Source organism: Pipistrellus kuhlii, unplaced genomic scaffold (assembly GCF_014108245.1).
Source record: "Pipistrellus kuhlii isolate mPipKuh1 unplaced genomic scaffold, mPipKuh1.p scaffold_m20_p_14, whole genome shotgun sequence".
NCBI lineage: Eukaryota > Metazoa > Chordata > Mammalia > Chiroptera > Vespertilionidae > Pipistrellus > Pipistrellus kuhlii.
In genome coordinates, this window is record NW_023425449.1 from 11,467,816 (window position 1) to 11,494,704 (window position 26,889).

Below are 26,889 nucleotides of genomic sequence, written 5' to 3' on the forward strand. Positions count from 1 at the left end.
GACCAGTTGACCAAACTATTGGTTGACCAGTCGCTATGACACGCACTGACTACCAGGGGACAGATGCTCAACACAGGAACTACCCCCTGATGGTCAGTGCTCTCCCACAGGGCGAGTGCCGCTGAGCCAGAAGCTGACCAGGCTCACAGCTGGCAAGCACAGCAGGGGTGGCAGGAGCCCCTCCCACCTCTGCTGCAGGCAGGCGGTAAAGAGTGAGTGGTCCCAGACTGTGAGAGCCCCGGAATGCGAGAGGGATGTCTGACTGCCAGCTTAAGCCTGATATCTAGGGGGATCAGGCCTAAGTCGGCAGGCAGACATCCCTAGAAGGGTCCCGAACTGCTAGAGGGTAAAGGCCGGGCTGAGGGACCACCCCCCTAGTGCATAAATCTTGTGCACCAGGCCTCTAGTTACATAAATAAGAGATGAGCATCATGATCAGTGGTCAATCATGTCACTTGTTTCCAAGTTTGTCCGTTTGGTTACTAGTTACTGGTATTTGTTATATTTAGGTCACGCATAGATAGTAAAGCATGTGGTTGTATTGCCTCTTTGATTACTAGTGACAAACCCACATGACATTTTACAAAAATTGGTAACTGAAACAGGGAACTGGCGGTCTAAGATGAAAGTGCAACAACCAAACAAAAACCAATAATGTTGGAAATTGAAATTTTAATTGAACATAACTAGTGTTTCAGAAGGGCTGGCCATGGAAATATCAAAACTGCATCCTTGGAGAGACTAGATATACAGCTACAGGTGTTCAATATCATTTAGGGTAACAGCAAATATGCTGTGATAAAAATCAAATGTCAACAAAAACAGAAGCTTATTTCTCTTTCAGATAATAATCTGAGTCTCAAGGGTCAGAACAGACATGGTATTTCCACACTAGGAAGACTAAGGCTCTATCTTACTGCTCTGTCACATGTATCATAGGATGCAGTTTTCACCTCAGGGTCTAAGATGACAGCTACAGCTCCTGCAACTAAATACATGGAAGTCAGATAGGGAAAATTTACTAAAATGGGCAAGTTAGCAAAATACAAAAAAAAAAAAAAAAAAAGATTATATAACCATTCAAATCAATTGGCAAGAGATTCAAAATTAAGATTAAAACAAACCTGGTTTTAGCCCACTATATGGTTCATATTCATGTTCCAAGGCACAAACAACCATTTTCAAAATTCTATGTACTGCACTGCTATCCAAGCGAAAATCAAGAGGACCTATAACAAGGCTTTTGGTAGACTTCTCCTGAACTATTCCCAAATCTTCACTTTTTCCTAAAGAAAAGTCTTGTTGATTTGCAGAACCTAAAAGAAGCCAAATTTTATGTTAATATTTTCAGCATCAAACATACCAAGTATACATTTTAAAATTACTCTTCTCTCATCTTATTTGCTTATAGCTTAATGCCTTAAACCAATTCTCCATCAGTTGCAAACACGGAACTTTGCTGATCTATAATTTTCTCTATGCAGATGAGAAGATACTATCATCAAAAAACAACCAATTCAAAAAAATTATTCCTGTTATCTATTTCTGTTACAATAAGTGCTATAAAATTTAAAGTCATTCTTAGAAATTTATTCTTTTAAATCTAATTGCTTATCTACACTAATAAAAGAGTAAAGATGCAAATTGACTGTACCTTCGCAAACCCTCCCTCCAGCCAATCAGGAGTGAGTATGCAAATTAAACCAACAAAGAGGCAAGTTGATTTGCATACACAGACACCGAATGGCCAGGGGCAGGGCAGGACACTTGTGTCATCACCATGGCACACCCTGGAGTCAGTCTCACACAATCCCTCCCTGGCCAGCTGTACCTGGGGTGGCGCCACAGCTCAAAGGTTATCTGCAGAGTGAGCAGGGTCCCTCCAGCAGGTAGGCTCCCTCGGCCTGGCCTGTGGGGATCAGGCCGAAACCGGTTCTCTGACATCTGCAAAGGGTCTCGGATTGTGAGAGGGTGGTTCTCGAGTGACACACCCTGAAATTGGGCTCTCTCCTCTCTGGTTCCAGGGAGCATCATCCAAGAACCACCACCAAGTCACCACAACTCAGCAGCTCCTGTGCTGAGCACCTTCCCCCTGGCAGTCAGTGTGCATCACAGCTACCAAGCAGATAGTCAGAGTGTCGTTTAGCCTTTTAAATACTACCTATTGGCTTCTTGAGAAATGTTTTGGTCTTCTTTGCATTCACCACATCTAACTTATCACCTAATAAATAGAAACTATTTTCTTAAATATGAAGTTTAACCAAAACCATGGTGATGTTTTCAACATGTAAAAAGATTGGAATAAAAAGCAGAACACTCATATACTGATGTATAGACAAACATAAAATGGTTAAATTTTCAAAAATATGTTATTGCTAGCATAATCAATTAGAATAAGAATTAAAAAAAAAAAAAAAAAAAAAAAGCCTGGCCAGTGTGGCTCAGTGAATTGAGAATTGTTGCACGCACCAGGAGGCTAGTAGTTAGATTCCAGGTCAGAGCACATGCCTGGATTCCAGCTCAATACCCACTGAATGGGCCTGCAGGAAGCAGTTGATGAATGTCTCTCTCTCTCTCATCAATGTTTCTTTCCCCCACCTCTTCCTCTCTCAAAAGTAAATGAAAACAGCCAAAACCGGTTTGGCTCAGTGGATAGAGTATTGGTCTGCGGACAGAAAGGTCCCAGGTTCGATTCCGGTCAAGGGCATGTACATTGGTTGCGGGCACAACTCCAGTAGGGGGTGTGCAGGAGGCAGCTGGTGGATGATTCTCTCTCATCAATGTTTCTAGCTCTCTATCCCTCTCCCTTCTTCTCTGTGAAAAATCAATAAAATATATATATTTTTTAAAAAGGTAAAAGTAAGCATATTTAAAAAATAAATAAATCCTATATACCCTGTTTCCCCGAAAATAAGACAGTGCCTTATATTAATTTTTTCTCCCAAAGATGTGCTAGGTCTTAGTTTCAGGGGATGTCTTATCTTTCTATGCGCTAGGTCTTATTTTCGGAGGATGTCTTACACAGTAATAAAAGGCTAATATGCAAATCGACCGAACAGTGGAACGACCCGTCACTATGATGCGCACTGACCAGCAGGGGGCAGACACTCAATACAGGAGCTGCCCTCTGGTGGTCAGTGTGCTTCCACTGGGGAGCATGGCTCAATCACAAGCCAGGCAGCTCATGGCTGGTGAGTGCAGTGGCAATGTCAGGAGCCTCTCCTGCCTCGCATCACCATTAAGGATGTCCCACTACCAGGATGTCCCACTATTGTTTAAGCAGAGAGCAGGCCAAGCCATCAGTCAAACATCCCCTGAGGGCTCCCAGGCTGTAAGAGAGCGCAGGCCAGACTAAGGAGACCCCACCCCTACCCCCAAGTGCACGAATTTCATGCATCGGGCCTCTAATAAAATAATAAATATTTTGTAAAAAGGGCCCAAAAAAGGATAAAAATATATAATAATACACTATACGTCCACAGTTGTTAGAAGATTTTATTCTGACATTTCTGCTTCTAACAACAAACTTTTTTTAAAAGATCTATATAACTATCAAAATGTATTTAATACAGAAAAGAAAATATTTACTACTTTTGACAACTTATTATAATATAAAATTTAATGCATCAAAATTTTAATATTAGATACATGATAACTAATTCTCACTGATTATACAAATTATCTTTTCCTTCCTTTTTATTTCATTTTAGTTTTCCATCACTATTTATCTCCTCTTCCACCTCCACCTGCCCCGCTCCTCCCACCACCCCACAATGACTACGCTGTTGTCCATGTCCATGAGTTTCATTAGATTCACACAAAAAGAGATTAAAAATGTCAAGAATCTAAGAAAATTAACATGGCATTAAAATTCAACCATTCCCCAGAGAAACAGAAAGTTAATCTAATGTAATAGAGGACCAACTGAATCTGATGAAGCTGGAGGAAAAGCAAACATAAAAGAAAGAAAACGGTACCTTTGCCACTGTTGTTCTCCATTGTATATAGGTAATCCATGTAGAAAGCCCCAAACCTTTGCATTCCAGCCATCTCAGTATAAGTCTCCTGACAACAAAGCAAACAGAACACATGTTTAGAAGAGATTTCTGAGTTTAAAATCTGGTAAGTCAAGAACAGACACATGTCCCTACAAAGAAAATGTATCTACTGAAAGGAGTACCAAAATAACAAAAAAGCAGAGGTTATCCAAAGAATTCACTTCTAAGTAAGGTAATGTTACCTCTATCACAAACTACACAAACGCGCATCTATAGTTCCACTAGACATTTTGACCACTCTATCAATAATGTCTGCTTAATGAATACCTATAATGGAGGATAGTACACTCTTGATCTGTAAGACTATCAAAAATATTGAATAATGTACACTCTTAAATAGTTCCATCCTTAAATATTTCAGTACACTTACATAAAACAGTTTAAACACTAAAGATAATCTAAGATATTTAAAAGTATGTTAATTATGCAGATCTAAATTAAACTCTTTACTGTCAACAATAAAAGTAAATCTGCAGTGAAAAGGGTTAAGTGTAAATTACCTATTCTATTACACTAATCTTCAGACAATTTTTTGGATTTTTAAATTGATTCCATAGAAAATACATTAATATCATCTTATATGAAAAAGTCAAATAATACTAAGACATATACATAGTAATACATGAAATGCTTCATCTCTTCCCATTAATCCTACTACCCAAAGTGACTGAAATTATTATAAAAGAGATACTTCTAGGTTTCCTCCATGACTATTTTAACAGTAAGGAGTAGATAAACTAACTCTGGCTGCATACCACATAAAAGTAGAGACCTTACGAACTCCTTAAACTTCTCTGGCTATAGAATTGGATGAAAACATTCTAAATGTCTCAGTAAACAAACAGCCTTAAGATGATATTAGATGAGAAGAAAGATAACAATAATAAATAGTCAGATAGGATGTCCACCCAAACACAGCCTAGAACTTGACTCAAATATATATTCTCTGACCTTATGATGAGTTGCATCCAAGATAAATTCTGCACGAGTACCATTATTTTCTGGGCTTCGGTAATCAAACAGTGAGTTTGTAAGGTATGTCAGGCCTTTCATACTCAAATTTTCACCACAAATGAAGAAACAGGCTTCCTGAATATAAATGCAAAATTTTTTAACAGGAGGAAAAATCATTAGACCGTTGAAGAAAATAAAACCTTGGTTTTAAAACACCCATTCAGGAGTCAGTAGAAATCACTACAACTTGAAGTCTTGTAAAAAGACAAGAATGCTGTCTCTATTTTCACTGCCTATTTTGGCCAAGAACATTTTAACAAACCAAAAAGGAACTCCAAGTAGCTGCTATAAACAAGAAAGAAGTAGCATTTATGAATTGGAAAGTATTCGGAGCTACTGTCCAGGTGTTAAGTGCTACCAACTTTCTAAATTCCCCTGAGCTCTATAATTTCTTACAGGGAAAACAGTTAAAGTTCCTCTCTAAAGCCAAAGATATATGTAGTCTAACAGACTTTTTGGTATGGTTAAACACTTCAATAAGCACTTCATTATCCCTACATTCCATCCAAAAAAAGCAGGAAAGGGAAGATTTTGACTTACGGTTTCACTCCTATTCATATTCTCTTCAAAATCTTTAACACCCATAATTCCTTTAAGGCACATGGCTCTGCAACCTACAAAACCAATCTGGCAATCAAAGAAAGGCTCTCCCATCATAAGGGCCTATGAGAGGAAAAGAAATAGAACTAAGAACTTGAATTTCATAAAAATATTACAGATTTTCCTTGAGGCATTTCTAAATCAGTCAAAACATCTTTTGAACTGAGCCTTTTCAAATTTATTCTCCTCAGATCATAAATCCTATCAAAGTAAGAAACTTCTTACTTGTCCTTGTATCCTCAAACCTTTGTATCTCAATGGCTGGCACTTCATAAACACTAATGCACACATACATGTGAGCACACACAAGTTAAATGAAAAAATAAATTAATATTGCATATTACAGTAAAATCTTTGTTAAAAAATTTATTTCAATGAATCCTACTAACGATTAAAACAGAAATACAAACTATAAATATATTTTAAACATGCCAACTATGATTAAAACCTATATTCATTCAATACTAACTTTAAGAACTGTCCAAAGATTTTAAAAATATATGTTAAATATTAAAAGATTACCTTACCTCAATTGTGGTTCCTTCTTGTTCCCAACACAATATTTCTTTAGATGTTACTTTTTGAGGACTATAATAACTACTTTCCGCTTGCATTTCAGTGAGCTAAGGAATAATATAAAAGAATGTTAAGTCAAATTAGTATTAAATGGCAATAAACTGTCATTATTATGATGGATTGATGGAAACACAGCCAATTTTAAGATTGGGGAAATTTAATTATTAAGCAGGAAAACAGGTGCAACGAACACAGCTGTAACAGATTATCCATGGTAAAAAGGTTGAATATGCTAGTCTAAGCTCAGATAGATAATTTAATACCTATAGCACCTTATATTTAACTCCTTTTTCTTAACAATCTTACTTTAAAAGGTGAAAGCTGTGCACCTATAACAGTCCCATAGTCATAAAATGGTTCATATATTCTGCCAAAGTTTTTATATTTTAACCTCAATTCATTTTATATTCACTAATTTATTCAGCCAGGTTTATTTCAATCGTTTCTAAGATTTCTCTCCATTTGCAACCAAAAAGAAAGCTGTGAGGAAACACAAACAGATTCAGCGAAACGCTAGTTCTATGAAGGAAACATGTTCATAGGTATTTATTTTCAAAATATGTGTCGCACTGTATGTTTGACTCTTTCAATCGTGCAACAAATAACTAGATAACACGTACTAATCGATATGCTGACAAAAGAAAAAAAAAATATGCTTGTACCATTGAAGCTTACAACACATCATTTGTATGTATCCAAAAATTAGAGATAAATTTTTTTTAAAAGGTAATTTTCTAAATGCTATGTGGTATCCTGGTTTGGATCATGTACCAGAAAAGGGACATTATGAAATTCAATTAAAGTCTGAAATTTAACAGTAATGCACTAATACTGGCATCCTAGGTATGACAGATGTGCTGGGGAAAGTAAAAAGATTAGTAATGTGGGAACTGTGTAAGTATATGTTAACTTTCTGTATTATCTCTGCAACTTTTCTGTATATCTAAAACTATTCCAAAATAAAAAATTTAAAGGGTATTCTGCCCATGTTTACTAATGATTCAGTGCCCCTATTTCTTGCAAAATGGATATAAATTCTTCAACCTTAAATATAAATTCAATATAAAAGAGAGAAAAACATGTTTAACTTAGTCAAATAGAATTTATTGAACCAAAAAGTTTAACATTTTAAGTATGATAATCTTTTTATACTGAGAATCAACTAAGTACTCTCACTTTTCATAACAAAAATATTTTTATACAATATAAGCACTTGTTTTTTAGGTGATTCCCAGAACTAGTACACACACATGTTGCTGTTTTCAAGTGCAATTCCATAATCTAAAATGCATAAGTAAAACTGAATATTTTAAACTTAATCACCTTTCAGCTGTCTACAATTATTGTAGAGAAAAAGCAATTAATTGATTAAAAGGACTCAAACATTACAAGAACAATTTTCAACATTATTTTTTAAATGCTACATTTAATTTGGCATGATTTTTGTTGGATTGATATCAACTGTTCAGAATGCTAATGTAGAAACATGACCTTGTTTTCTGATCGAAACATGAACCACAAATTAATTCCATACATTCTTCAAATCCAAGTTGAATAAGTTAGGGGTGACCAGGCTTTCAGGGGAGGGCAGTTAGGGGTGACCAGGCCTGCAGGGGAGGGCAGTTAGGGGCAATAAGGCTGGCAAAGGAGCAGTTAGGCATCAATAACGCTGGCAGGGGAGTGGTTAGGGAGTGATCAGCCTGGCAGGCAGAAGCGGTTAGGTGCAATCAGGCAGGCAGGCAGGCAGGCAAACAATTGGGAGACAGCATTCCTGGATTGTGAGAGGGATGTCCAACTGCCCATTTAGGCCCGATCTCGGTAGGATAGGGACTAAACGGGTAGTTGGACATTCCCCAAGGGATCCCAGATTGGAGAGGTGCAGTCTGAACTGAGGGACAGCCCCACCCTGTGCACGAATTTTGTGCACTGGGCCTCTAGTTAGAAATAAAAATTTAAACATTAAGCTGAGAGATATAAATAGCAAGAAAAATGAAACTTACTTTGAAAGTCACTGTTGCCTTTGTACAGTAAAATCCAATAGAAACAACAGGATCCTTCAAAGTCTGAGATTTCTGCTGATGCATGGTTGAAGTTGGATCATTTCCAAGATAGTCTTCCTCACCATCATCATAACTCACAATTGCAGGCACAAATGACCAGGCCCATGATACCCATCCCTGTGACTGTTCATCCTCCTGCTGTGAATACAACTCTTGACCTTTGAACTGAGAAGGATAAGGCATATCTATTCTTGTTTCATCTTCAACACCTGTCAACCAAAATAAAATGAGTTTAAATTAAATCAAAAGGATTTAATTTTTAAAAATTAGGAAGGTAAATTCTGTTAAAATGTATCTCCCACATTTTTCTTTCTACATAAAAAGTATGAACACATCATACATTGGTTATTATTATTTTAAACCAATAATTTAGCATTACACCACCTTTAAGTTTCTATATATTATAATGTGTCAATCTCCTTTCTTTTACTTAAATGTATATTTTTTTTTATTTCAGAGAGGAAGGAAGGGGGAGAAAGAGATAAACACATAAATGATGAGAGAGAATCACTTATCAACTGCCTCCTCCACACCCCATACTGAGGAATTGAGCCCCAACTTGGACATGTGCCCTGACTGGAAATCAAACCATGACCCCCTGGTTCATAGGTCGAAACTCAACCACTGAGCAACACAGGCCAGGCTCAATCTCTTTTCATAGGCCATAATTAACGTTATAAGGCAAGCAGTTTACCACGTAATTTTAAATGTAGTTGATGAATAGAATTAATAAATTAATTTATTGGCATTTCACTCATTATAGCAAACAATTTTTATTTGGTGACAAATTAACAGAGACTAAAGATTTAAATTCCAGCTGCTCTTATTTCATCTTGTAAAGACAAATTCCACCAGTCTCTTAACATTACTGCATTTCAAGGGCACATGCCCAGGGTTATGGGCCCAATTCCTAGTAAGGGACATGCAGGAAGCAGCTGATAAATGACCCATCATTGTTTCTATCACTCTCTCTCCCTTCCTCTCTAAAATCAATAAAAAAATATTTTTAAAATATAATAATTACTAAGAAATCTCGAGGTTGTACTACTTTAACTTTTGTATATAATATATATTCTGAACACTTTTACCTACTAGAAATATTAGTTATATTTTTACCATGTAGAAAAAGGAAAATCAAAATTGTACCATTTCCCCGATAATAAGAGAGTGTCTTATATTAATTTTTGCTCCCAAAGATGCGCTAGGTCTTATTTTCAGGGGATGTCTTATTTTTCCATGAAGAAGAATACGGTACACATTTATTGTTAAATGAAAATAAAGAAAATTTATTACCTGTATATGGTACAGTGGTACGGTAGTTGTCAACACAAACCAGACAAACTGAATCCTACAGTATCAAGAATTTACTCATTTATTCAATGACAATCATGTCATCATCTTCTGGAACATCATCATAACAATCCAATTCCTGAACTTCCTGGTGAATTTCTTGTGACTCCATTTCTTTCAGAATCAGTGGACCAAATCTCTCATGTTTAGCTTAGGGGGGGCCTTATTTTCAGGGGATGCCTTATATTTCACTCAGAAGGAAACCTGTAAGTAGGTCTTATTTTTGGAGGATGTCTTATTTTTGGGGAAACACGGTATGAAGCATGTAGGAAAAAAATCAAAGTAGTGTCTAACAACCAAAATAAAATAACACCACCACATTCGAACTGTAAACCTCAATCTAATGTATTTTTAAAGTTTAGCAATTATGAAATAAATTTTTGTTATATTTACCTGTTGTGTTTCCTGACATATCTTTATTATGACAGGTAAAGTCTTCAGTTTCTCCATCTTTAACACTGCCTATTTCTCCATAGTAAAGAGCAATCCCAAGTTGCATTATACGGATAAACATAGGCAGTTGTTGATCTGTGATAGAAAGTTTCAAACTCTCTACTAAGGTGTGAATCTGTATTTCGAAAAAACAAAAACATTAGTAAATCATGTTCAAAGGGCATATCTTTTAGCATAGGTAGAGAAACGTTAAATCTTAATTGGAATAGCGTAAGAGAAATAGTAATGTCCCAAACACTTCTAACATTAAAGCCAAAATAACAGTTTATTCTAAAATCTTAGGAATTAAATAAATTTTGCTCTGATCAATAAACTTTAGATAGAAAATTATATTAAGCCAAATGATATAAATACCAATAGAAATAATGAAAAGATATAGTCACACTAGATTTTCACAAAGTTCTGTAACCAAAATACAGCATAACCCACTTATTTGCAGGAGATAATTCCAAGACCCCTAGTGTATGCCTGGAATTCCAGTTAGCACTGAGCCCTATATAGGCTATGCTTTCTCCTAAACATACATACATGGTCCTCAAAGGAAGCACTTGAAGGCTTCACTTTGGCCTATCCAAATTGCCAGCATCACTACTCTTGCATTTAAGGGGCATTAGCAAATAAAATAAGGGTTACTTGAACAAAAGCACTGCAATACCACGATAGTGGAGCTGACAACTAAGAGGACTGCTAAGTGACTACCCGGTAGGAAGCATACACAGCATGGATATGCCCAACGAAGAGATGATTCACGTCTGGGCAGGATGGAGCAGGATGGAGTGACATTTCGTCACACTACTCGAAATGGTGCGCAACTTAAAACACGAATTATTCGCCACCCCAAGTCAAGTCTCCTTCCATCACCTTTTATTCCCCATTTACACCCTCCCTCTTCCCCTTACAACCCCTCCTCCCTCCCCTCCACCTTCGCTCTGGTAATCACCATACTACTGTATGCCAATGAGAGGTTATATTTTAATTAAAACCTACAAAATGTCATTAACCAATGTCACCCCAAGAAATTCAATTAAGAGGTTTAAAACACAACTTGTGAATTAAGTCTAGAATTTCCCATTTAATGTTGTTGGGTCATAGTTGACTGAGGGTAACTGAAACCATGGAAAGCAAAACTGTAGATAAGGGAGGACTACTGCACCTACTCTACAATGCTAAGAGTATGATAGTACCCCCCCCCCCCAAAAAAAAGGTCTCTGTTACAACCAAGAATAAAAGCTTCATGATATCATTTTAGTAACACTCGTATCACTCTTTCCAGCTATATTAACCAAAAAGAATACACACACATCCTAAAAACATGTTAGGAGAGAAAACTACTAACATTTAACTATGGAAATACGAACATAATAAAATTTTGATAGCCAAATATGAAAAACCAAGGGAAATATATGCTTGGGGAAATTTTTCAAACAAATTTTAAATAATAGATTTAAACATGACAAAAAATTTATAACATGAATCAATTATAAGAAAGTAGTAAGTTTAATTACTAGGAAATAGGATATATAGAAGTCAATCAAAGTTCTCCTCTTAGAAAGAGACATCAATGGAATCTAAACACAGCCTCAGTATAATGGTTTCCTGCTGTTATATAAACATGGAATAGAACCAATTAAGCCATAAAGTCAAGTCTCTTGGAAGGTTTATTTTGACTCACTGATATTTGAGTGTCTATGAAACATGAAAAAGAAGTAAATGGTAATCATTATAATTTTACAACTAAAGGCAAAAAATTTGTACTTGAGGTGAAGAAAGCTGTATTGGGGGGGAGGGGTATAAATGCCATATTCAACTAAGAATACAGATTTCTTAAAACTGGCCTTAAAATCATACACTGAACAGACCGTGAAGAGGTAAGAAAATGGTGAGGAGAAGGGAAAGGAGGGGAGAAGTGTACAGGACAGACCTGTCAACCTCTTCTTCATTTGAGATTTCTCTTCCACATCCTTTTATTTTGTTTAGATGTTTTAAAAAATAAAAATTTTACTTTAAAATAGTTGTAAACTTCTAAAAACATTTCAAGGTCATACATAGAGATCCCAGATATCCCTCATCCAGTGCCCTATTGTTAACATTATGTCACCATGCGGTACTTTTGTCACAACTAAGAAACAAATATTGGTATGTTTCAAACTGTAAACCTATTTTTGCCCCACCCTGCATATTTAAAATATATATTTTAATATAATATATATCCTAAAATCAGTAAGATTAATCACCAATAGAAAAATAGATTAAAAATCTAAATGGATTTTTCAAAGGACAAATTATAAGTGAACATATTATCAATAAATGTAACTTAACTAATAAGTAATCAAATAAATGTTAATTAAAATATACATATTTTTTGCTAACAAATTGGAAAGTTTTAAAACATGATCATATGTAAAGATCACACGTGTGTAATATAAACACTCACTCACATGTTCATGAACATTTACAATGGGTAAACCTTTCTGGAAACAATTTTGTAATATAGATCACAGGTCTTAAAAAAGTTTAAGTCTCTCAATATGATATTTCCAATTACAGAAATCATTCCTAAGAAATTAATCAGATATATGTTCAAAGCTTTATGTGGAGACTTTTATTCCTCTGAAAAATGAAAAAAATGTAAATTTTCAAAAATGGGGAAAATGTTAAATTATGTATCCTTAAAAAATATCTTTCTCAAAAGATAGAAAGATAATAAAAAGCTTACCCAAAATGTAAATAAATAAACTAAAAAAAACACTTAAACAAATGAGAGTTTCACAAATAATTAGGGCATTTGGAACATTTTGGGAAATGCCTTTGAGGTGATCAATGAGGTTCAACCAAGTCCATGTTTCTTAGGACTAGAAGTTGGAGGACTGATGGGTCTAATTCAAAATGATAAATCTTACATCAATCAAAAGATTTTCACTTGAGACTATACACATTGATAATCAGACCAATTCCTTGGAGAACAACAAATTTTCACATGAATCAAAAGATTTTACCTGAAAAATTCCCATACTCTGAGATTTAAATTACATTTTGAAACCAGAGGTCAAAAGCTAATGTTTCCTGAACCAATAAGATATCAGGTTAGCAAATCCAGCTTTATAAATTTATGGAAGAAAAAGAAAAGACAATAACTACAGCCATCCGGCCATGCTAAACAACTTATAACAATTTAAATATAGATTGATAATCAGTCTATTGTGGGCATAAAAATACTTTTTTATATGATCTCCTTGAACTACTTCAAGAAAAAAACACCAATAAATAGCTGGACAACATGAAAAGGAAACGAATGTCTCACACACACACACACACACACACACACACACACACCAAAAAAAAAATAGATCCCCAATTTCTATCTTAGAACAAATAATGCAAAGTGTTCTGTATATAAAATAGAACTTTCAAATGTAACTAAAACTTTTGTATAAAAACCAATGACATAAAAATAAATGGCACATACATTTATGAGGTCAATTTATTGTTTTTTTAATAATAAGTAGCATGCACAGGAGCCAATAAAGAAAATAGAGACATGCAAATCAACTACAGAAAAAGAAACACCTACTTTAATAACAGACGGCATCTTGGAATTTAGGTTATCATACGTAAAATGCAAACGAGTTCTGAAGGAACATTTGTATAACAAAGGATCCTGGTAAAACTCTATTTTGCCACTAGCATTCCGTTTATCAAGACATACTGTACAGTCTGAAAAGTTGATAACTTTTCTCAGCACCAGATCAGTAGCTAAAAAAGAAAAAGAAAAACATTTTAAGTAAAGTAAAAAAAGGTTAACAGAAAAAAAGGCAACTATTATTTATTAGTACAAGTAGTAATGCAAATAAGATTAATAGAGCATTAAATATGATGCCAGAACCTATGTAAAGAACATCTCATTTATTATATCATTTAAATCTTCCAGCAACTTTATGAAATAGGCACAAAAATCCTCATTTTCTCTACAGAGAATTAAATAGAGACCAAAGAAATGAAGTAGCTTATCCCCAACTTGCTTGACACCTAACCTACAAATTTAAGACAAAAATGGAAAATTTCATTATAGTTTGCTATCTGCAATGAGATATTAAATTAGATATATATGCATATATATATATATATGTATTATATATATGTACACACACATAGATAGATAGATAGATAGATAGATAGATAGATAGATAGATAAATAGATAGATGGCATGGCCCTAATGCTATAATGACCAAAGACCAGCGCAGGTGGGCAGGGCTGTGAGCGTGGGCAAGGTGCACACGGATGGGCGCGGCTACAAGCACAGCGAGGCCACACGGGTGGAGTGGGGCCACACGATTTCGTGCGCTAGGCTTCTAGTCTATAATAACAGCATAATATCCTAAGTAGACCAGATGACCTTCCAGACGAAGCCGGGGCTGCAAGGGAAACCTGGGTCCCAGGTGCTAGAGGGAAGCCGGTGCCAGCAGCCGGGCCGGGGGCCGGGAGGAAGGGGTACCTACTCTTGCATGAATTTTGTGCATCAGGCCTCTAGTCATAAAATAAAACTCCTGAGAAACCATTTAGTAGTAGTCACTCATTTAATATTTATTTTACACTAAAAAACTTGAAGCTATGATCTAAACCTGCACTTTCCAATATGGTAGCAACCACTGATACATGGCTATTTAAATTTAGATGTGAATTCATTATAATTATATGAAAATAAAATTTCAGATCCTGCCGAAACCGGTTTGGCTCAATGGATAGAGCATTGGCTTGGGGACTGAAAGGTCCCAGGTTCGATTCCGGTCAAGAGCATATACCTTGGTTGCGGGCATATCCCCAGTAGGGAGTGTGCAAGAGGCAGCTGATCGATGACTCTCTCTCATCGATGTTTCTAACTCTCTATCTCTCTCCCTTCCTCTCTGTAAAAAAATCAATGAAATATATTTAAAAATAAATAAATAAAAATTCAGGTCCTTGGTTGCACTACCCACATTTCAAGTGCTCAACAGAAACATGTGGCTACTGGGTTCAAGACTGGATCATAAAATATATCCATCATCATAAAAGTTATGGACTAGCACTGCTCTAGATAATTGCTAATGAAGAAATTATCAATAACAGTACCAAGGTTTTATTCAAGGCAATAAAAATGAAACAATTACTGGTAAAATACCAAACTAGAAAATGAAAATTTTAGCAAATCTGTTGTTTTATTCCTAATAAGCAATTCCTAGTTAGGTATCTGGCCCAACTCTACTTTGTCAATGATTTTTAGTTAGCTTCTCCATGCTATGGTCATGGGAATGTTCAAAACAATAAGATATGCTTTCATTTAAAATATGTATGCTTTAGCCCATTATTTGTTAACACTATTTTTGAGTATATCCTGGCAACCTCTAAGTAATTCAACCTTTAATGTCCTTATCTTTTTTTGAATTTTCATTTTTTAAGAAGGAAAAACTAAAGAGTATGCACATATGTGGAAACAGTAAAGTTTTATTAGCAAATAAATTTCAAACTTGTCCTTTAAAAAAAATACACAAATGTACCATATTATCTCATTTTGCATAGTCTATTATTAAATTACTTAGTTACTGGTATTATATACAGAAACCAAAGACTTGATTGGGCCTTTGTATACATTCTTCTTTATGCTTCACAACAGAGCTGTGAGATCAGGATGATTCTTGATTTTTAAAATGTGAAAACTAAAGCTCGGGGAACACACAAAAATGAAACTGTACTCCAATTTTGTTCTTTGCTAGTTGTATGCCTTAGCTAGGCAAGTCAAATAATGTTGAGACTCCATTTCACTTTCCTATCCTTTATCTAGGACTTAAAATGAGCAAATGAATGTATGGCTAAATGAGTAAGTGTTACAACAGACAGTCAGGGAGTCTTCCCCAATGGCCAACATGGTACAGGGGAAGGTTCTTACACGGGGTGTGCCAAAAGCTAAAAAGATGAATGGACAGAGTGTGAGCAGTTAAAAGGTAGAAAGAGAGCAAGCACATCAAAAGCTAGAAAGATGACTGAACAGCACCCAAGAGTGCCAAAAATTAAAGTGATGAATGCACAGGGCCCAGCACGCCAAAAGTGAACAATGGTCTTTGAGGCAGGAGCCACCATGTTGCCAGGTCCCAGCACCCAAATAAACCTCTTCCCTTGTGGTAGGCAGCCAAGACTGCGTTTCAGTTGCAAAAGGGTATCATTTCTTTATGGAGCTGTTATGAGAATGAGAGAAAATAGATGTAAATAATAGCAGCTCCTTTTCTGAGCAATTACGTACAGGATACTTTTATAAGTTCTTTCAGTACGTTAATGTATTAATAAAATAATTCTATAAAGAAGCTTTTTATCCTCATTTTACAAATGACAAAATTGAAAAATAGAAGTAAAACTAAATCGTCCAAGGTCATACATCTAGCACCAAGTGGGAGAGCCAGGATTCAAATGCAGGCAGACTAACTTTAGTGCCAAGACTTTCGTTTTTTTTATTTTTGTAAATTTTCTTTTTTCTAATGTAGAGTCGTTTTCACAGCTTTATTAAAGCGTAATTCCTATTGAAATGTACTGCTAATATATATAGTACACAATTTCATAATTTTGGTACTTAATTGAATTTATTGGTGTGACATTGGTTCACAAAACCAATCAGATTTCAAGTGTACAACTCAACAAAACATCTTCTGCAAAGAGCATCATCGTATGTCCATAGCCCTGAACCAAGTCTCTTTCCATCCTGACTTTCTCCCCTTTTGCTCGCCTCTAGCTACTCCTACACCCCTTTACCTCTGGCTGTCCCTAAGTATTATGCATGTATATTCCTTTTGCTTAATCCCTTTGCCTTCTTTCATCCAGTCCCCCAAAGTCCCTCCCCTATGACAGCTGTCAGTCTGTTCTCTTTGTCTATGAGCCTATTTCTATTTTTGTTCATCAGTTTACTTTGTTCATTAAATTCTACATATAAGTAAAATGGTTTTTGTCTTTCTCTGACTGGCTTATTTCAGTTAGTATAATTTCCAGGTCCTTCCATGCTGTCACAAAAGGCAAGATTTCCTTTTTATTATGCCCAAATAGTATTCCATTGTGTAAATGGATCACAGCTTTTTTAATCCACTCATCTATTAATGGGCACTTTAGCTGTTTCAGATCTTAGCTATTAAAAATAACATGCAATACACAAAAGCATGCAATTTTTAAAAATATTTTAATTGAATACAAAGAGGAAGGGATGAGAGAGGCACATGAATCAGCTGCCTCCTGCACACCCTCTTCTGGGGATCTAGCAAGCAACCTGGGCATGTGCCCTCACTGGTAACCAAACCCAAGACCTCTGGGTCCATGGGACGATCATGCTCACTCAGCTACACCAGCAGGGCGAGAATGCATATATTTTTTCAAATTAGTGTTTTGAGTTTCTTGGGATATATTCCCAGAAGTGGGATTACTGGGTCAAAATTTTTAATTTTATTTAAAAATGTTTAACTTTTTGAGGAAACACCATACTGTTTTCCACAGTGGCTGCACCCATCTGCATTCCTATCAACAGTGCACAAGGGCTCCCTCTTCTCTACATCCTTGCCAGCACTTTGTTAATTTATTGATGACAGCAATTCTGACAGGTGAGCGGTGATACCTCAGTGTTGGTTAACCACTTTTCAGATGTATCGTTGGCAAATATGTTCTCCCATTCATCCAGTGGGCTCCCTCTACATTTTGTTGATGGTTTCTTTTACTCAGCACAGTTTTTTACATTGATGTCCCATTTATCTATTGGTTCCTTTGTTTGCCTTGCCCAAGGAACTATATCTGCAAAAATATTGCTAAGAGACATGGCTGACATTTTACTATGTTTTCTAGTATGTTTATGATTTTGGAACTTACATATAAATCTTTAATCCATTTTGACTTTATTTTTGAGTATTATTAGTGCCAGCACATTTAGCAAATACATATCATGGCAAGTCACAGATAAAAGGAGTTCACAATATTCTTAAAATATTTTCCAAAATATACATTTCTTACTCTAACAGAACATATATATCAACAAATGTTATTATTTGATTAACATCTCTCCTGATAAAACTAATAAGCAGTGTCTATTTTCTATACAACTATAGTTATGATCTTAATACAATGACTAGTATATAGAATATAATAAAATAGTAATAAATAAATAGTGATTAAAACTTTATTACTACTTAGATATTTTAAAATAAGCAAGAGATTGAATTATTTTAATAGTTACAGGAGGTTTCAGGAATATCTAAAAATCCCATATATACTCTAGAATATAGAAATCCAAAACATAAATCATTCAGATATATTGTTTGCCATTACCAAGTAATAAAGAAAGCAACATACTCTCTTTCCTCCATCAAAAAACATTAAAAATTTTAACTTAATATTATTCAGTTTTCATTGCTATAATCTGCAGCATTATAAAATATTATAGATCACCTTTGAAATAAGCATGTTATAGCTAAGAAACAATAAAAAATTTTAAAAAAATGTTTAAGTCTGGGATTTCTTAATCTAAGGCTCTATTAACCTCCTATAATTGCATGTTAGATTTTATATATGTACATTTTCCCAGTTTGAAGGCATAAAGTTTTTCTTAGATTCATCTAAGAGCCAGTTGGCCCAAGAAAGATTCAGAATTCAAGAAAATTGTTTCAATAATGGAGAATCTATAGTATCCTTGATAGTATTTACTCACCAGAAATATCCATGAATGCACGATCCCATAATTCACCTACTGTATAGCATTCTGCAGAAGTTATGTTGACTGAAAGAACAATATCATCTTCAACATATTTCAGTATGAGATTATTTATAACAATGTTTACATTATTTACAACTCGTCTAATCAGACTCTGTACATAACCTGTAATACAGGGGGGAAAAGAATGCAATTAGCCACAATCAATAATTATTTCTTAAAATATTGAGCATAATGTACATAAAAGGTGGGTAAGCTTAGCATATTTTGCAAAGAAGAAACTAACATTTAGATAGGTACACAGGTTTATCAAAGTAACACGCTAATAAACAGAAGATACTGCCAAACAAACACTATTACAGAGTTGTATATAATAAAGTATTCATATACTAAGAGAAACCACATTTACCAGAAACCTTTTAATAACATAACACTACATCCCATTCAGTGATTATCCTATACTACAGCACTTTAGTTTCTGCCTAAACATTTTAACAAATGAAACTATCCTATAGCATTTTCCCAAACTAAACTATACTAAATTACCCTATACTACAGTTCTTTAGTTTCTACCTAAACATTTTCCCAAATGTAACTGTGTCACTCCATGCTGATTACACAATATCTATACTACTAAAAGGGTAATACGCTAATTAGACCTGGAGGCGAGCCAGGGAGGCAGTTGGAGGTGAGCAGGCCAGCAGACAGAGTGGTTAGGGGTGATCGGGCAGGAAGGTAGGTGACGGTTAGGGCTAGCGGTCCCAGATTGCGAGAGGGTGCAGGCCAGGCTGAGGGACACAAGCACCGGGCCAATGGTATTAAAGGAATAGCTTTAAGCCCTAGCTGGTTTGGCTCAGTGGATAGAGCATCAGCCTACAAACTGAAGGTCCCTGGGTTTGATTCCGATCAAGGGCATATGCCCAGGTCGTGGGGACAATTCCCAGTGTGGGGTGTGCAGGAAGCAGCTGATCAATGATTCTTTCTCATCACTGATGTTTCTATCTCTCACTCCTTTTCATTTCCTCTTTGAAATCAATAAAAGTATATACTTAAGAAAATAGTTTTAAGATTCTTTTTTAACCTGTTATGATCTTCTATTCCAACTTTAAACAGCCAGAAAAATATTAAAAAGTTAGGCCTGGAGGAAGAAAAATAGGAGAAACATAACTATCACAATGGATTTAACTACTGCCACTTACTAATATGTAATACTGAAACAGGATAGGGGAGAGAATATAAATGAGAAAGAAAATGTAGACAGAATTAAAGAAGAATAAAAAAAAGTAGGAAAAAGAAAAAAAAACAGAATAGATACAAATATAATGAATACAGAAATAAGAGAGTCAGAAATAATTGTTTTTATAAAAAACTCAAAACAATAAAAGCATAATTAGTGAACATTCTTTTTCTCCAGAGCTTGCCTAGACTGTTCAAATTTTCTCTTTTAATTTAATGCTACTATGGGATACTCCATAATCTCCGACGTTTCTCAAACAATATATGTGAACATAGGTATATTATTGAGAAATTTAATTGAAAATATAAATAAAATAAACATAATAATAACTAATTAAAATATTAGCTACCTTATGAAATAACTGTTTGTATTCTTTAAACCAGAACTTTAATCGACAAAAAAGAATCAACTCATTTCAGCAATTGATATTGCTATCACCTACTGGGAGAAAGCTTATTAAATCTATTCAACCATAACATATTTGCAAAAACCAACTCTCTTATTCCTTCCTAAAAGACACAAAAGGGAAAGGATTGTAAGACCATTAAGTTCAAGTTTTTCTAGATATAAAAACTATTAGCAGTTTTCAGAGTGCCAATTAGCATATGCTATAAATTAACATATAAAATATCAATAAATTTAAGGTAGCAAATACTGTTTTATGAGTAGATACTAAAATAATGCTTAACAAATTAAGCTTCTAAAATTTATAAAATTTTGGGAATTTATAAAAACTTCTTAAGGGTGTACTATCTTTAAAACAAAAACAAAAAGATTAATTCTAAAACAATTGGATAAAATGTATAATGCAAAGTTGTCTGCTTCAAACCAGTCAGATTCAAAGTCTTTGGATCCCTCTCACATAACAAATATTACATCATTGCTCAGCACAAGCGCACACATATGCAAAAGTTTCTTGAAATATTACTGTCCTGTACTACATGATATATGCTACCAGTTTTCTATTCTATTCCATATATTTTTTAATTCACACCATGACCCACTAAATGTTTTCATAATACACTAATTGGTCAGGAATCATAATTTGAAAAAAAACTGTTCTAGATATCAAGAATACAGCTTGCAAAGAAAAGATTATATAGTCTTTTCCTATTAGAAAGTCATTCAACCTTCAGGGGTGTGAAACAACTATTTGCAACACCAAAATTTTTTTCAATAAGCATCTCTGGATTAATGCAAATGTTCAAACTCTAAAACAGTAAACACAGATAACTGAAAAAAATAACTTTGCTCTAGAAAATTCTGAGAGCAAGAATTCACCTCTACTATGGAAGAAAATCTGTTCCTGGGCAGGATAAGGTTACCAGAAATGAGTCCTCAAATAACCATATGACTTAACCTTGAAATAAAATGATTTACCGTTATCCAACTGGATTCTCAAATTATCCCTTTTTTCCCCCCTTTGGCAAGATTACGTTTAGCTGCTTTGCCTCCCAGTAATTGCCCAACAAGTTCAGTTACTTCCTAAAGCAACTCCTTAAATGTGATTTATGTCAGCATAAGAGAGGATATGAGTCCTTCTATTAGGTAAGGCAGAAAAGCGCATGTTAATCCAAAAGCTACCACAAGTAGTTCAGGTAGAACACAGCTCTGCTTTATACCACTAAAATAAGATGTTTTATGTTACATTTATGTTTTTATGTTTTATGCTCCTAAAATAAACCACTTCTCCCAATTCTGGATATCAGTATAAATTCTAATAGAGACTCTAAAAAAGAATCATTAAAAATCTGGCACCTATTTTGAGTACATGCAAGTTAGCAGAGAGAAGGTTGTTTGTTATCTGTGAAATTCACAATTGACAAAAGCATTAAATTTTTCTTAAACAAGTCATTTCTTAGAAGAAGAAAAATGTGCCTTGGCGGGTCTTCTCAATGGGTAGAGCTATGGCCCACGCAACAGAGGGCTGCAGGTTCAATTCCCAGTCAAGATACCCATCTCAAGTGGGGAGGGGAGGGAATGAAAGGCAACCAATTGATGTGCCTCTCTCACATCTCTCTCTCCCCCACTCCCTTCCACTCTTTAAAAATAAATGAAAAAAATATCCTCAGGTGAGGATTAACAAAAGAAAAGAAATGGGAAAGGGGAAAAAATGTAATGAGACTCAAATGTTAAACCTAAAACTGATTATTCTTTGCAATGATTATTCTTTGCATATTATAAAATGAGCTGGTAGAATAAGTTTGGGAGGATATATGTAATTAGAAATTTGGAGGGATAAAAAGGTTACCCAATTAATAAATAAGAACAAGCTACAGTTTAATTTCATTTACAGGTTCATTTAAAACACCACAGTTTTTCCCAAGGAGTTAATTAGCAAGAAAAATTTTAGAAAACTCCAAAACCACCACACTATTCCAAGTAGAACTAGAAATGTTCAGTAGTAAAATATCTGCGGGCACCTTCTCCAACTATAGCGATTAATCTATTCTAAAGCCAGAGAGAAACCCGAGACCTTTTAGGGACAGCGTTCTGAAGAATACAGAGCAACAGTGTTAACATCACTGTAACACTAGTCAAAAATGTTCAATTCAAATGTCACTTAGAACGTACATTTGAGAGAGGAGGGCTATGAAATTGTGTACCTAATCCAGCCTCTCAGAGGTAAAGCAAATGGCGCAGAAGACTGTCAAAAATTAAGTAGGTTAAAACAAGCCGAAAGCCTTCAAACCTTTGGCACAGAGAGCAAGTGTATACCAATGTCACCTACATCTCAGAAAACAGAAGTGACTGATAAATAAAATAAAAAAGAAGTAACTGATAAACAATTCCTAACTGTAAAAAGACAGCAATGTACCTTGGCCACAGAACTAATATGTAATGATCAGTTTGTTTTTCTTCATTAAATATTTACCAAGGAACTTTCATAAGTCACTACTGTTCCAGGTAAATAAAATTTTCAGAAAATAGAACAGATGGTCTCTCCCAAATAAAAAACTCTGTGTCTCTGTGTCTATAGTTTCTAGAAACTCAAAATGATGTAGTGTCTTTCCTCTGTTTATCAAGAAGCAAGGAGGACAAAAATACTATGAGTGGGAAATCAAAGACAAGTTTTTTCAAGGAGAGGACATAAAAAAGAAACTTAAGGAACAACCAACCTACTGCAAAGGGATTCAAAGTTTGAATGAAAGACATTCCTGAGGGCTCTGGACTCAACCTGTTCTATTCATGCAACAAATGCACATGCACATACAGCCTAAATATTTCATAGCACTAAAGAATACTGAAAGTGTGAATTCTACAAAGGGTTACAACAATAAATAAGAGGTGAAATTTTGGCTTTATCAAGCCCAGTAGAAGTTACCTGGTGGCAAATCAGGATCTGTGGGAGCAGCCTGCTGAATTCTTCGAGGTTTTACTGATGATTTTGTATTCTCAGTGGTACTAGGGTTGGTAGAATTAGAACCACAGCTTTCATGGTCATCCTATATTGATTTTAAAGAAAGCAAAAATTACTTTAGAAAACAAAAATTCTAATTTTATACCATACTAAGAAAATGATACAATAATAAAAGATTAATCTTTTACATGATAGTATGGCTTCAAATGTTAGCTTTATATTAGCAGAAGAAAAAATGTGTCTGCAACTTCAATACAATCACAAAGTAAAATATTTACCATCATAAACGAAAATAAAATTTTGCATGAAATTATATTCAAGTTAATACAAAGCAAACTTCACACTGTTTCATTCTATAAAACAATTTCACCATTCAATCGTTACAATGACATCTTCTGTTATTTTGGGAGATGTTATAGACTCTAAATACTAAAAGACTACTTCTATGAATAAAACGTTGCTGTAATTACTTTTAGTTCAACTTACATCCTTAAAAATGTCTGCAGTCATACACTTCTGCACAGTGTTAACATTAAAAGCACACTATTAATTTTTGAAACATATGGTTGTCTCAAAAGCCCAGAAGTAAAACATGTTCATTAAAGAGATGTGAAAAAAATTCCAAGTGAACTGCCAAAACTAGCATAATTATAAAAATATTTAACACTGAAACCATCTGAAATCACATACTGTATATAGATTACAGTGATGTCATAATAAACATTCCAGCCAAAATGCACTAAAAACTATTGCAGTCTAATAAATCTGGCATGCACAAGATGACAAACATTTTAAAGCAAAAGAAAGAACAAGTCATTTTTATTTTTCAAAAATTATTAGTAGCAAAAAATGGTAGAGAACATGGGATAAATGTGTTTTCAAACAGTTAAAAAAAAAAAGGCACAATGAATAAAGCTTCCCTACAAACTACACGTTTTTATTATTCAAAAGAAAAACAAACTAAATAACTTTTTTAAACAAATTTATAATAAACCTGAAATTTCAGTGTACTTTAAAAATGAGCATAAATCATGACACTCATAAAAATATATACTATGAAACAAACATTACCAAATTTGTAAACACTTCTTTTTCAACTATGAATAGAAAATTATGGTTGCACATACAGTATAATTAGAAAACAATTCTTTCGATGAATTTGTTTTCAATTAATTATGTTTCAATTATAAGTCAGCTTCCATTCAATCCTGACCCAACTAAATTAAATAAAAAATAAAGCAAACAAGAATTATAATATTTACTATTAAAACAGAAATTACTGCCCTGGCCAGCATGGTCCAATGGTTAGAGCATCAGCCTGCCAGCAAAAGGTCTCAGATTCAATTCCTGGTCAAGGACAGGTTGGATCCCTCGCCCTGGTCGGGATATGTGCAAGAGGCAACCAATTGATATCTCTCTATCTATCTTTCTCTCCCTCCCTCCCACCCTACCTTCCACTATCTCTAAAAAAATTTTTTAAATAAATCAATGAAAAATACCTGAGGGAAGGGGGGTGGGGGGGAAGGGGAGAGGAGGAAGAGGAGGAGAAGGAGAAGAAAGAGGAGGAGGAAGAGGAGGAGGAGGGAGGAGAGGAGGAGGAAAAGAAAGCGGACTGAGGGGTCCCGGGATCAATTCCGGTCCCAGGTTCGATTCCGGTCAAGGGCATGTGCCTTGTTTGTGGGCGCATCCCCAGTAGGGGGTATGCAGGAGGCAGCTGATTGATGTTTCTCTCTCATTGATGTTTCTAACTCTCTCCGTTCCTCTCTGTAAAAATCAATAAAATATATATTAAAAAAAAAAGAATCTGGAATTACTTCCATCATTAGTTTGAGTTCATCAGCTTTTAACACATTTTACTTCACTGAAAGGCTCTAATTCTAATAAAATAATCTGTTCTCAAATACACTAGCTCCATAGTCGGCAAACTGCGGCTTGTGAGCCTCACGAGCCACATGCGGCTCTTTGGCCCCTCGAGTGTGGCTCTTCCACAAAACACCGGGCCTGGGCGAGTCTGTTTTGAAGAAGTGGCATTAGAAGAAGTTTAAGTTTAAAAAATTTGGCTCTCAAAAGAAATTTCAATCGTTGTGCTGTTGATATTTGGCTCTGTTGACTAATGAGTTTGTCGACCACTGCACTAGCTAAAATGTTTTGAGATAATATTTAACCCCAAACACATTACAGTTATGTCTTTCTCTTTTTATTTTAAATATATTTTTATTTATTTCAAACAGGAAAAGAGAGGGAGAAAGAGATGAAAACATCAATAGTAAGAGAATCATCCATCAGCTGCCTCCTGCATTCCCCTTACTGGTGCTCAAGCCTACAACCCGGCCTTGTGCCTAACCAGGAATAAAACCATGACTTCCTGGTTCTTAAGTTGATGCTCAACCACGGAGCACAATTATATCTTTCTTATTTAGGTGGCAATATTACCAAAATGTCTGATAAACATATTTCATGGCAAAAGAATGTTTTCTCTTGAGGACCACCTAGCTAGTTCTGAAAATACTACTATCCCTTTGCTCCTCATGACACAAGCAAGAATGTCATTTCCTTACAAAAGTTCCTAACAAGAAAAATGTGCCAAACACTGTATGTACATAGCTCCATTGCTTTCATTCTGACAGGTCATGGAATCATGTAGCACACTTTTCACCTCAGCCCTCATAGGACTAGTCAATTAAAACTGGAAAACCATCAACTCCCAGATTCACAATGGTATGAAAAAAAACTTAAAACATGTGAGTGAATCATTCCAAGTCCTTGTTTAAAAAAAAAAAAAGACAGAGGTTAAAATGCAAGAGCTGAAGAAGGAGAAACTGCAAAGTAGAATCAAGAAGTAATGTGCTTTATTCATTCTCTTCCATCTTATAGCACCAAACTTGGCAAGCAAAGGACTAAGTATCATCTGGCAGCTCTAGTCACCAAAAGATCCTGAAACAGAGTAAGTGACTGGGAAATAGACTGCTACAACATTCTTAGAGACAGTCACCTCTGTCCTCTCCAGTAACAAGCACAATGTCAATGGTCAGAGGCAATAAAGAATGACAGGACTGCTCCAGCCATGAAGACAGAAGAGAAACAGTCCAGAGATGGAAGATGCTAATGACGCCTACCCATACTAGCAGACAGCAGCTGTGTGTCGCTGAAGGATGCCCAGGACCAAACCAGAGAGGGTCGGACCTGCATTACCACCATTTGTCCACCATCCAGAACTGAAATATCATTGCTGACATGTACACATAAGGAACTGTTTGACATTGAAATTGGGACTCAAAAGAACTGTTGGCCCAGAAAGAAACTCACTACAGACTGATTCATTTGTCTCTCAGCATAACCATTATTGCTTGTCTCATTTTCTGTTCTCATAAGTGTATTTCTAGTATCACATGATCTCACTCATCTAGGGGAAATAATGAACAACATAAACTGATTAACAAAACAGACCTGGAGATAGGGAAGCATCCATCAG

The 26,889-nt window shown here is 35.1% G+C and overlaps 1 protein-coding gene across 10 annotated transcripts in view; it reads right to left on the reverse strand.

Moving 5' to 3' along the window:
* Positions 1 to 26,889, reverse strand: part of VPS13B (vacuolar protein sorting 13 homolog B) — a 513,325-nt gene that overhangs the window by 472,713 nt on the left and 13,723 nt on the right. For 9 of the 10 annotated variants that reach the window (XR_006741555.1, XM_045581364.1, XM_036436747.2 and 6 more), the window contains exons 4-13: positions 23,382 to 23,502; positions 18,817 to 18,984; positions 13,683 to 13,864; positions 10,052 to 10,226; positions 8,249 to 8,517; positions 6,200 to 6,295; positions 5,613 to 5,735; positions 5,010 to 5,147; positions 3,978 to 4,065; positions 1,125 to 1,316 (exon numbers count right to left, since the gene is read on the reverse strand). Coding sequence is in view for 9 of the 10 variants with exons in the window: in XM_045581364.1 (XP_045437320.1) it covers positions 1,125 to 1,316; positions 3,978 to 4,065; positions 5,010 to 5,147; positions 5,613 to 5,735; positions 6,200 to 6,295; positions 8,249 to 8,517; positions 10,052 to 10,226; positions 13,683 to 13,864; positions 18,817 to 18,984; positions 23,382 to 23,502 (1,552 nt within the window). In the remaining variant the exon portion in view is untranslated. Of the gene's footprint in view, positions 1 to 1,124; positions 1,317 to 3,977; positions 4,066 to 5,009; positions 5,148 to 5,612; positions 5,736 to 6,199; positions 6,296 to 7,412; positions 7,530 to 8,248; positions 8,518 to 10,051; positions 10,227 to 13,682; positions 13,865 to 18,816; positions 18,985 to 23,381; positions 23,503 to 26,889 lie in introns of those variants that run through there. The other variant, XM_045581370.1, reaches the window with a different exon arrangement.